At 35.4% G+C, this 12,770-nt stretch overlaps 1 protein-coding gene across 1 annotated transcript; it reads right to left on the reverse strand.

The window, feature by feature from the left end:
- Nucleotides 1-834: 834 nt before the first annotated feature.
- Jheh1 (Juvenile hormone epoxide hydrolase 1) lies at nt 835-7,421 on the reverse strand. The gene is made up of 4 exons (XM_017616261.1): nt 7,031-7,421; nt 6,763-6,962; nt 1,854-2,064; nt 835-1,791 (listed from the first exon to the last, which is right to left on the reverse strand). The coding sequence occupies exons 1-4, from the start codon at nt 7,244-7,246 to the stop codon at nt 985-987; spliced, it is 1,434 nt and encodes a 477-aa protein (XP_017471750.1). The 5' UTR covers nt 7,247-7,421; the 3' UTR covers nt 835-984.
- Nucleotides 7,422-12,770: the final 5,349 nt, after the last annotated feature.

Genomic DNA, 12,770 nt, shown 5'->3' on the forward strand with positions numbered 1-12,770 from the left:
GGTTTTGTGCATTGTTAGTAGAAATACAACCAAAATGATTCAATCGATTTTATATACAATTTTACCTACATACCGCAAGCTCTTCTCAAATCAATTCGTAGGCTTTATCTCAAATTAATGCAAATATTTTTTTCACGTTTATATACTCTTACTAGAAAGCTGCTGTTAAACCTGCTTTTGTATAAATTGCGGAGAATCTGCACAATCCACAAGCAGAAGATTTAATTTTTGAGTTGTGCCTCTTTTTAAGAGAGTGTTGGACATAACCCCATCCTGTCGAAACAACTAAATCGGGTTTCTCTCATAACTCTTTTATTTGATATCGCAGAAGATAATTTAGGTAGGTCTTCTTAAGTGAAGTCATTGTGAAAGGCCTACCCAAGAAGTACTGAAAAAAGTGCATGCTTGCATGTCCTCTAGAAAGTCTTTTTTTATTTGTACATTCTTATCAGTTAACATTACAAATGAATTTAAATATGCATTTTGGATTGCATTAAAACATATTTTATATGAGCCTTGAATAAGTACCTTAAAGACGTATGATGTTTATGAGTTAAAAATCAATTTTATAACAACTCCCAAGAAGGCCTTCAATTTAAGCCACTCTATCAAAAAAGAAAGGAGAAACGAATGTAGAGTGGAAGTTCTCCTGAAATTATCTACTGGGCCATAGCATACAAGGCTTCACCGCTAACATATTTATATTGATTTACCGGGAGATCTGTATACCCCTGCAAAAGCAGTATATTTATGTTGTACCTTTATTTATTGGAAACAGCAATTTTTGAGTACATTCATACATATATTTTAGTGATTTTTATTATTGCGTGCTGCTTTCTGTAACCGATCTATGTCCAGTATAAGTTGACCCCATCATTTCAGACGCGGGCCTCGGAGACAGAACAGCACTTAGAAAGTTATCATCATACAATCGTTAATAAAAAATTTTCGTTCTTAAACTTAGTTAAATCTGATTTAGAAAACTTAAAACCAAGCTAGACTACTGCTAAACTTCTCCACCTTTTTTACAAATTCTATAAAGTCCGCATACAACAACTGGGGCATTTCCAGCGCCACAAAGTGTCCACCATTGCTATAATATTTGCTATGAATCAAATTACGATATTTATCTTTCAACTGATTATCGTAAAAGTGTATCAAATCATGCTTGAAACGTGCACAACCGGTCGGCACATCAGTTGGAACCCAATCCATTTGCAACTCACGTTGCTGCTGAGAATGAGTTTCGGCGAATAGACGTGAGGAAGTAATTATCGAATTCGTCAAGTGATATAGCATAACATTATCCAGGAGTGCATCCAGCTTGAAACGTTCACTCAAACCGCCATTGGCAGATTCTTTATACTTCCTATTAGTAAGCGAGGACCATTTCTCTAGTATGTAGGCAGCTAAGCCAATCGGGTTGTCGGTGAGCACAGCTCCAATTGTGTCTGGTTTTGTAGCTTGTAAATGATAGTAGCCACTTTCTTCGATCAGATGTTTTATGGGCTCCCAATGTGGCAAGAAATTGGCTTCAAAGCCATGTGCGCCGAAAATATTGGATTTCACTGCATTTATAAAGCCTTTCACAAGCGACCGCTCCGTGAAGACAGCGCACAAATTTGAGTGATATCCAAGTACATTCTCTGGAAATAGCGTAGCCATATGAGAAGCAACTAGGGAACCCATATCACTACCGTGTATGAAGAATCGCTTATAGCCCAAACGCAGCATAAGATTGCGCATGATTACAGCCACTTGTACGGGGCCTAGGCCCACTTTCGATGCGCCCTACAAAAAAGGCAGAAAAAATTAACAAATAAATAAATTTATTAATATTATTTTATGACTACCTGTGACCACGCAAACCCTGGCAAACTAGGCACCACAACATTAAAAATATATTTGTTTTTCTTATCCAGATGTGTCTGATGAAGTTTATGTATTAGCGGATAAAATTCACGTATTGAGCTGGGCCAGCCATGCAGCAGAAGTACAGGGTAGTGATTTTTATCCACTTTGTTCTCATCATAAACCATTAAATGCAAGAAATGTATAAGTAAGCTGAAAAGAAGTGGTGTATGTGAGTATGTATTGTTAAAAAATATATCGTTACTTTAACTCATAAAGGCCCTAACCAATTGCGTTTTTCGCACATTTTGGTAGGATGTATTAAAACACACCTTCAATAAAAACATTTGAAGTGTTAGTACCAAAAACAATGGAGTTACATGCCACTTTTAAAAAAGCTCTACATGTTTTTGATACTCATTTTATAATGTTTTTTGCTTCTCCTGTAAATTAAAAAAATTGTTGGTGTAGTGAATTAAGGTGACGATATGTACATATGTTTTAAACTGTTTTTGTATAGGGTAATGCAGATCTTTCACATAAATTATTTGTGATATGTTAATATTTGATTTTTCAGAAAATTGGTACTACAGGCTTGGCAAACTTAGTCATGAAGCGATACCCAGTTGAACAATGCGTAGAAGTTGTTTGGACCACAATAAAAAGCAAAACTTCACCCTTCTTCTCCTTTATTGGCGCTATGGCCGCCTGAGCGATTTTGACCGAGTCCAAAACAGCACGTAGGTGGCTTCTCTTCTGTGCCAATTGGAAATGCCAAGTAAAGCCAAGTCCATCTCCACCTGGTCAACTCAGAGGAGCCCTTGCTCTTCCTCTGTTACCAGCACCGCGATACGCGTTAAATACTTTCAGAGCTGGAGCATTTATGTCGAACGACATTTACTGCAAGGAAAAACTATGCACCCACAACAAGTAACTGTTTGGTGTGTTTTTTTTGGGCTGGCGGAATCATCGGCCGGACTTCTTCGAAAATGTTGCCGATATTGCGGTTACGGTGAGCGGACGTTATCGTTACATGATAAAAAACTTTTTGTGGCCTGAATTAGATGATATGAACTTGGGAAATATGTGGTTTAAACAGAAAGATGCCACTTGTCACACAGCTCATGAAACAATGACCCTATTTCGACCATCTGCAATCTTAATATAATAGTCCCACGCTTCATATAAACAAATATGGGTTCTAATTACCAAGTGAATAATAAAATTAGGTCTTTATACATATATGAAGATTCCATATCAGATTTCCTCCATTTACTTTTGTCTTTTTCAACATCGGTTACTAAAAACCTGCTGAATTTGGATGTCAGCGACAGTGAGATACCATGTTTCCAAGCTGTACAGAAGCGAAGACTTTACATACGGGTTCAATATTTTTATTTTGGTGTCCTGCGTAAGTATTTTGGACGCCAAGTTGAATTCTGGGCGTCTAAAAGTTGTTGTGCTTCTTTTGTAGCTTAACTTGAGCGTCCTTCTGTTAATATGCTGCCCAGTTAAAAAAGAATTTCACATTTTAAGCCAACCGGGTATGGTAGAGAAATCTTTCTAGAGTTTTGTCAATGCTTGTTGTATGTATATATGTCTTTACGGCGAAAAAGTCTCGCTAAATAACTTTCACCTAGACTTTGTAGGTGGGTCTCTCGTAGATCTCTATTGAGTGTTTACACGTCTCTAGCGAGATCCCATAGGGCGCCTAGGCAGGAGTTGCCAAGCTCCCTCCTCCTTAGCCCACCGTCCCTTTAACCATCGCCCATATAGGAAAGCCAACCTAAGAATTCTTTTGGAAAGTATGAATTTTTTAGAAAAAAATGGGNTTGACCGAGTCCAAAACAGCACGTAGGTGGCTTCTCTTCTGTGCCAATTGACGCCAATTGGAAATGCCAAGTAAAGCCAAGTCCATCTCCACCTGGTCAACTCAGAGGAGCCCTTGCTCTTCCTCTGTTAGCAGCACCGCGATACGCGTTAAATACTTTCAGAGCTGGAGCATTTATGTCCATTCGAACGACATTTACTGCAAGGAAAAACTATGCACCCACAACAAGTAACTGTTTGGTGTGTTTTTTTTTTTTGGGCTGGCGGAATCATCGGCCGGACCTCTTCGAAAATGTTGCCGATATTGCGGTTACGGTGAGCGGACGTTATCGTTACATGATAAAAAACTTTTTATGGCCTGAATTAGATGATATGAACTTGGGAAATATGTGGTTTAAACAGAACGATCGACCATCTGCAATCTTAATATAATAGTCCCACGCTTCATATAAACAAATATGGGTTCTAATTACCAAGTGAATAATAAAATTAGGTTTTTATACATATATGAAGATTCCATAACAGATTTCCTCCATTTACTTTTGTCTTTTTCAACAGATACATCGGTTACTAAAAACCTGCTGAATTTGGATGTCAGCGACAATGAGATACCATGTTTCCAAGCTGTACAGAAACGAAGACTTTACATACGGGTTCAATATTTTTATTTTGGTGTCCTGCGTAAGTATTTTGGACGCCAAGTTGAATTCTGGGCGTCTAAAATTTGTTGTGCTTCTTTTGTAGCTTAACTTGAGCGTCCTTCTGTTAATATGGTGCCCAGTTAAAAAAGAATTTCACATTTTAAGCCAACCGGGTACGGTAGAGAAATCTTTCTAGAGTTTTGTCAATGCTTGTTGTATGTATATATGTCTTTACGACGAAAAAGTCTCGCTAAATAACTTTCACCTAGACTTTGTAGGTGCGAGATCCCATAGGGCGCCTAGGCAGGAGTTGCCACACTCCCTCCTCCTTAGCCCACCGTCCCTTTAACCATCGCCCATATAGGAAAGCCAACCTAAGAATTCTTTTGGAAAGTATGCATTTTTTAGAAAAAAATGGTNTAGACTTTGTAGGTGGGTCTCTCGTAGATCTCTATTGAGTGTTTACACGTCTCTAGCGAGATCCCATAGGGCGCCTAGGCAGGAGTTGCCAAGCTCCCTCCTCCTTAGCCCACCGTCCCTTTAACCATCGCCCATATAGGAAAGCCAACCTAAGAATTCTTTTGGAAAGTATGAATTTTTTAGAAAAAAATGGGTTTTAAGAAATTTTCTTTTGCAAAATTCAACCACTATGTATTAGATTTTTTTTGAAGAAAAAAATTATTTTCACTTAAAAAGTTATTTATTTCGAAAGAAAATCGTAGGAGAAAATGATTTTTTTTTAGATTTTACACAAAAGGAGTTAGGCACTCCGANTAGACTTTGTAGGTGCGAGATCCCATAGGGCGCCTAGGCAGGAGTTGCCACACTCCCTCCTCCTTAGCCCACCGTCCCTTTAACCATCGCCCATATAGGAAAGCCAACCTAAGAATTCTTTTGGAAAGTATGCATTTTTTAGAAAAAAATGGTTTTTAAGAAATTTTCTTTTGCAAAATTCAACCACTATGTATTAGATTTTTTTGTGAAGAAAAAAATTATTTTCACTTAAAAAGTTATTTATTTCGAAAGAAAATCGTAGGAGAAAATGATTTTTTTTAGATTTTACACAAAAGGAGTTAGGCACTCCGCACATTAAGCTCCTAATCACAGTAGTGTAATCGTTTCGGCATACTAAAGTATAAAGCTTTTATGCCGCACCCATGTATTTCAATGAAGCTCTGTAGATTACGATTCAAAATCATGTTTGCGCCTAATCATAAAAGCTTCATTAATCGAAGCGCCCAACATTGTAAGGCGCTTGCAGTTTTGAAATCGTCATTTGTTTACTTCTTTGTATTGGGAATAAAATATATTTGTCAATTCAATAGAAAATAATTGGAAATGAATGATTTTGTGCTAAAACTCGTTCAAATTGCATTAAACCACAAGCGTTTATGCAATATTTCGGAGCAGAAATATTTGCGGAAGTGTTGCCAAAGAACGGCCAAAAAATTTGTTATGTGTAGTAAGTGTTTATTAGCTGGTGACTTATGCAGGGCGTGCAAGTGTGCAGAAGTCGAGTCGTCATGCATTCGTTTCGGTATGATGAAACGATTACTCTACTTTAATTAGGCGCGTAATGTGCCGAGTGCCTTATGATTCAAATAGAAAAAATTTTTTAAATATGAGCATTTTTAGAAAGTTTGACCTTCTTAGAAAATATAATTTTTTTTAAAGAAATTTCTTTGGAGAAGATATAATTAAAAAAAAAATATGTTTACCCAAATTAGCAAAAATTACCAAACATTATAAACAAAGATTTTCTGGAGAAGCAATTATTTTCGCTTTAAAAATTATTAATTTCGTTAAAAGTAGTTTTTTCTCGTTAAAAATTGTTTTCTTCGTTAAAGATTATTTTTGAAAAGCACAGCTATTTTGGGGCCTAAAATCTGTATCTTTTTAGGAAAAATTTATTTAAGGGAAAAACTATTTTTTACTATTATTTCTGATTATTAAAGAAAAAATAATTTAATAAATATGAAAAAACAATAATGATTTTCTAGTATACAAATTTTAGGGAAATAACTATTTTTCAATAAAAAATAAGTTTAGGCGAAAAGGAAGTTCGATATTTTACAAAAAAAATAACATAGGTGAAAGTTATAAAAAAAATGTTTCTTGGTGCAAAAAAACACAATGTGTGGGAAAAAGTGTTTGAAAAAACACATTCAAGATAAGACTTAGAAAAAAATAGAAAACATAGTTTTAGAAAAAATTACTTTCTAGAAAAATGTGGTATTAATAAAATTGTTTTTAAAGTTTGTTGCTTTCCACAGCAATCGCTTTTGATGAGGCATCCTAATGTTCATATGGCAACTATCAAAATTAGAAACAGAAGCCAGTTTATGTTGATAACAATTTGCAAAATACTGGTGGACTGTGCCCTCTTTCCGCGAACTTCAAGAAAAGTCTTTAGCAAGTCATAAGCAGAAATTCTATTTACCCTTGAATTTCGGTGGTGAAGTGATTGAACTGCCATAGAAATACTTCACGTTCGCGCCAACGCGGCAAGTAGTCATCACGCCAATAATCGACGATATTCTTTAATTCTTGCGTATTGAAACCATTTCTAAAGTCAGGTTTGCCCAAAGGCTCTGGTAGCCGCAAAGTGCGATTCAGTTGTTTACGTAAATCGTCAATAGTCTGCATAGTCAAGGAAGTGGAAAACATTAGTTTGTTTCTATATGTAATTGCTATTAACTCTTGCTTACCGCATCTGAGAACTTTAACTTATTACCAATCACCAATGAGGAATTTTCCAAATAGGCTGCCCAGTCTTTGGGCGGCTCTTCATCACCCCACCATTGCTGAAGTGATACCTCTGGCGGTTCACATTCGAATATGGTGTCTATGCGCTTATAAGCGACCATAGCCGCGAGCCCACAAACAATGCCAAAAAACCACAAAACTCGTTTTAGCCAAACCATACTTATTTAAAATTAATTTTCAAAAGGCCGACGTTGTTTGATCTTCACGTTTTTAATGTTGACTGTTATTTGTGGTCGTGGCGATTGGTGGTTTGTCTGCTGAGATTGTAGCTGCTAGAAACCAAATAATCTGGCTGTTTCCTTATCAGTGGACAGTGAGTTAAACAAGCGTCTTGACATATGTACATTAGGGTGGTCCAAAAAGTAAAATTGGAATTTTTATGCTCTCACCCCCAGGGTTGTTCTATACCGAAAAATATACCATTTTTTTTGAAATCCAAATATATTTAGAGGTCGCTCAAAGCGCTCAAAGTTTACGATGTATTTCATATCGGAAAAAACACTTTTCGTAGAAATGGTATAGCATTCTTGAAAATCAATATTCTTCGATCGGAAAACTCTCACTCTTTTCAGGCGATTCCCAATAATAATACCCAATTATTTATCTAACAATTTTTTCATAGTAACTATATTTTAAAGGTCCACCAAAACCTCCACAATACAATAGTATTAAAAAATGGTTAAATAAAGAATTGGGTATTGCTATTGAAAGTATTCTGAAAAGAACCAGAGTTTTCCGATCGAAAAATTTATTTTCAAGAATTCTGTACCATTAAGTTGTTTAAGCGCTTTGAGCGACCTCTAAATATATTTTGCTTTCAAAATACAAAAAATTTAGACCAATCCATGTCCCATGCTGGTGACATCACAAAAGTTTGAACTCATACCTATTTATGTACATACATACATACTTATGTACATATATGATAAATAGCGTCAGTGCTTCAAAATGATAAGATTTGCTGAAACTTTGAATTTACAATAAGTAAGTATTCGACAGCATGCGTGAAGGGGATTAGAAGTTTTATGGCCGTAATGATAAACAATTCGGTAAATTTACTATTGGCTGGAAAATATAAATCCCAGTCGGCAAAAAAAAAGGAAATCGGTCTGCTAGAAGTGCTCAATAAAATTGGTTACTTACCCAATTAGAATTTGAGTGCCCGCGCGTTTTGGTACTTCCTGTTTCAGTTTGCCCTCTTTTCACAGGGCAAAAATGTATGTATGTATGTATTTTTTTGTTCTAGCTTGCTGGGGAAAGAATATTACATTAACCGTACCTTCTTATAATGGAATATCGATGGCTGAGTGGAAGATCGACCTATCTCGGCAGCCAATTCGAAAACGCTCTATCTCTAAAAACTTTTCAAGAACGCCCTATTTCAGAATTCGTTTCAAAAATGGCCTATCTCAGCTGCCGATTCAAAAACGCCCTATATCAGCATATTTTCAATACATTTTGAAGTGAGATAGGCCGTTTTTGAACCGAATTTTGACATAGGGTGTTTTTCAATTAAATTCTGAAATAGGACGTTCTTGAAAAGTTTTTTGAGATAGGGCGTTTTCGAACTGGCCGCCGAGATAGGTCGATCTTCCACTCAGCAGTCGATATACGAATATCGTACCCAAAAAGTAAAGTTTTGTTAAAAAAAAAAAAAAACTTCTGGCGTCAATGTAGAAGCATTTTTCGAAATGTCGACATTAAATGGAGAATTCGATTCACAAAATGTAAAGTTCCCGCTCCTTTCATAAATAATGGGCCTCTTGCATAAAAAGAGAGCTCTGACTCAATTTTCGGACCGAACAAATGAGCTCAAGCTCAAGAATTTGTACTGAAAATCGAGTCGGAGCTTAAGCTCACTTTTTCTGCATGAGGTCTAATAAGTTTCCTTAGAACGTAAATTCAAAATTCTGGCGTCGATATAACTACTTTGGAACATATGTATGTGCCCCGTTTGAGGAGACTCGACCTCGATTAGTAAGTGTGCACCACAATTAAGGACAGTTGACTTCAATAGTTGCGAACTACTTCTTTTTCCTGCTGGGCTTCAAATCAGTTGGGAATTTGATGGCTATAAGTTATAGCCTATAACATAACTTTTGAATGAAAAAGTAAAAACTTGTATGTTGTATGTAGATCAAATATTGGACAAATCGATCATGAATTATCGCAAGGCTCAATAAGGTATCATTTAGAGATAGGAAACGCTTTTGCTGAACGTTTGGAACCATCTACAAAATTTTATGGATGGCTCAAAAATGGATTGTGCGCAGAAGAATTTTGTTCGTCAGTTTCGGCGAGTGTAACATATAGTGGCGAAAATATAAAAAGGGACATTTTAACTTTTTTATTTATTTATTTTTTAATGTTTATTACATCTTTTATGAACTTATACGTTATTTAACAAAAACCATATAAGTCCGTATTTCAAATTTTGTACAAAATTTAGGAAGATTCGATCAAGTTTCATCAAAATTTCGAGCTTTTCAAGTAGACTTCTTAGAAACCTTTTGCGTATGTAGAGTGTGTTTCGGGTAAAGCCAATAAAAAACACTTGACGTGTGAATTTTATGTATTCTTTATTTCATTGCCTTGGGTGAACTAAACTAATTACATATTTACATTAAAATTGAAGTGCTAAGTATATAGAGCTTAACTGTGAGAAAGCACACAAAGGAGCTTCAATGCTCTTAAAGCTAGAATTTGAGTGTAAAACAACTAAGTGGGTGATATGAAGCATGTAGAACTATTGTACTAAATGAAATAAATAATGTATGAGTAATTGTACGGACTAAATGTTGTTGGTAATAGCCCTCTAACCCAACAGAGTGCAAGTTTGAAGAGCTAGAACTTACCGTGGCTGTGTGAATTTTTTTGGTTGAAGTTGTTGCTAATTTTTCCCGTATAGAAAAATTCTTGAGCATACCTTGTATGGTAAAAATGACGTAACCCCGTCAACGAAATTAAGAGGAATTTTGTAGCCACTCAAAACTTGCACTTAATGGGCTATAAAACACTTCCGCCAGCTAGCTAGACGATTTTAAAATACCTCCAAAAATCTTATTATTTCGATTACGATGCTGCAATTTTTAAACATTTTTATACGGACCTTTTAAGCTTAAACTCTTCTATCAAGTTAGGTGATTTTTTTAGGAAAATTACTATGCGCCCTAATGTACATATATATAAGTATACATCAAAAATATAAAAATCTCTTGTCACGGTGTTAGTGGTCGAACTCCTCCTAAACGGCTTGACCGTTCTCTAAGAAATTTTTTGTGCATATATGGTAGGTTTGAGAATCGGATGTAAAGTATATTTCATACTGCTAGGTGCAGGGGGGCGTGGCATCTCCCATACGAACCGAATTTTTCACACTGCATATCTCTAGAAGTGTTCGTGGTAGAGTACTGAAATTTGGTATGGAGATATATAAAATCAATCGCATAGTCGTGAAGAAAAATTGGGGCTATTGGAAAAGGGGGTGTGGCACCTCTCATACAAACCGGATTAAGTGTTCATGGTAGAGTACTCGAACATGGTACGGAGATATATGAAATCCATTCCATACTCTTAGAGAAAATTGCGTTTTTTTTTATGAGGGGGCGTGGCGCCTTTCAAATGCACTGAAGCTATTACGTATCTTTGTATGCATACGTTTGCTAGGTTATTTAAGAGGGCAATGAAAATATGCCTTCTGACAACCACCAAACCGTAATATTAGAAGATAAATGCGTCACTGAAATTCATGATTCATGAACGTGAACTGTTGGTGAAAATGTTGGACCAAAATGTTTCAATACAAAAAACTAATTTTGGACGGGACGAAGTTTGCCGGGTCTGCTAGTATATGTATCTTATGTATATCTTAGTTTTTAATTGGATTTTATTTTCTGCCTGCGCAAGACATGGCGTATGAGCAACTTTTGTGATGCTTAGGGCCAATTTTTCACTGCCAGTTTGAACTTAGATTAAGTAAACTGAGTTTAAACTTAACAGCTGGCTGACATTTGATTGGCTAATCTTAGTTTAAACCAGCCATATCGGGCGTTTGAACTGAGTTTAAACCACGGCCGTGCACTGAAAAACTGGCCCTTATCGTTACATTAATTCACAAAGGCCCTAACCAAGGCTGTCACCTGTCGAATTTACTTAAATTAAAAATTTATATGAATAATTAAAATATGGGTGCTTAAGAAATCTTTGATTCGAAAGTAGTTTTGAGGGGGGTATATTTTTTTAATAAATTTTTTGAATATTTGCCATCGGAGGGAAGGAGTTATGCCACTTGCAAATTAACGGCTCATATATAAAGCCTAGCCAGGAAATGTAAGTTTTTTATACTGAAAATTTTTATTCCTAATTTCATTGTACATATCNGCCTAGCCAGGAAATGTAAGTTTTTTATACTGAAAATTTTTATTCCTAATCTCTAGTAAGTTTGCTTATTTCATTGTACATATTGTGACAATGCACCTTATCAGTAAAAATTTAGCAAATTTCCTTTTCTTAAAATTTCAGTCCTTTTACTAAGATTTATTTGAAGAAATCGAAATTTTAAGAAAAAGCCTTTTTTTAGTTGAAATAGATTATTTTAGTGGTTGCCAAACTTATTTTTCTCGTAGAGCCCTTTCAAAATTTTACTGGTTTCGGTGGACCCCCTGATGCTCATTTCTAACATAGTTATTCCCAAAGCCCATCAAAAAATCTGAAGATTAAATCTAACGATGGAATTTTGCATCGCAAGTGAGTTCCAAAACTAGAGTGGCAAAAATAAAAATAAAATATTTTCTGCTGTTCTATTTATTAAATTAATGTGGTTACACACTTGCAAGTTTTAAAAAATAGAGCTCGTAAAGCCATGAAAGACCTATTTCGCTCTGAGGAGTTATATTTTTTAAGAGCACTCATGAATTTGCATGCAAATAGTTTATTTGTGTTGATGGCATCATTTTTATTTTTATCGCTCCGAGTTTTAAAGTGATGCAAAAAATATTCGTTATTCGCATTTTTAAAACAAAACACTTGAAACAACAAAACTGCAAAGCTTTTTACGCCAAACTTCAAATTTAGAAACTGACAAAAAAGAAAAGACCCATTCTAGATACATGAATCGATGATAAACAAATAAGCAAGCAAGCAAGAAGCTCAAGAAGTGTTCCACCGTCTCATCCTCTTCNGTGACAATGCACCTTATCAGTAAAAATTTAGCAAATTTCCTTTTCTTAAAATTTCAGTCCTTTTACTAAGATTTATTTGAAGAAATCGAAATTTTAAGAAAAAGCCTTTTTTTAGTTGAAATAGATTATTTTAGTGGTTGCCAAACTTATTTTTCTCGTAGAGCCCTTTCAAAATTTTACTGGTTTCGGTGGACCCCCTGATGCTCATTTCTAACATAGTTATTCCCAAAGCCCATCAAAAAATCTGAAGATTAAATCTAACGATGGAATTTTGCATCGCAAGTGAGTTCCAAAACTAGAGTGGCAAAAATAAAAATAAAATATTTTCTGCTGTTCTATTTATTAAATTAATGTGGTTACACACTTGCAAGTTTTAAAAAATAGAGCTTGTAAAGCTATGAAAGACCTATTTCGCTCTGAGGAGTTATATTTTTTAAGAGCACTCATGAATTTGCATGCAAATAGTTTATTTGTGTTGATGGCATCATTTTTATTTTTATCG

Source organism: Rhagoletis zephyria, unplaced genomic scaffold, assembly GCF_001687245.7.
Source record: "Rhagoletis zephyria isolate East Lansing unplaced genomic scaffold, Rhagoletis_zephyria_1.1 Rzeph_scaffold_01172, whole genome shotgun sequence".
NCBI classification, from domain to species: Eukaryota; Metazoa; Arthropoda; class Insecta; order Diptera; family Tephritidae; genus Rhagoletis; species Rhagoletis zephyria.

Excerpts from the sequence above, each read along its gene's own strand:
- Jheh1 (XM_017616261.1), bottom strand. The coding sequence starts at position 7,246 with ATGGTTTGGCTAAAACGAGTTTTGTGGTTTTTTGGCATTGTTTGTGGG. Across the intron at positions 2,065-6,762 it reads TTCACCACCGAAATTCAAGG|CTTACTTATACATTTCTTGC; the intron begins GTAAATAGAATT and ends ACTTCTTTTCAG. Across the intron at positions 1,792-1,853 it reads CAGGGTTTGCGTGGTCACAG|GGCGCATCGAAAGTGGGCCT; the intron begins GTAGTCATAAAA and ends CCTTTTTTGTAG.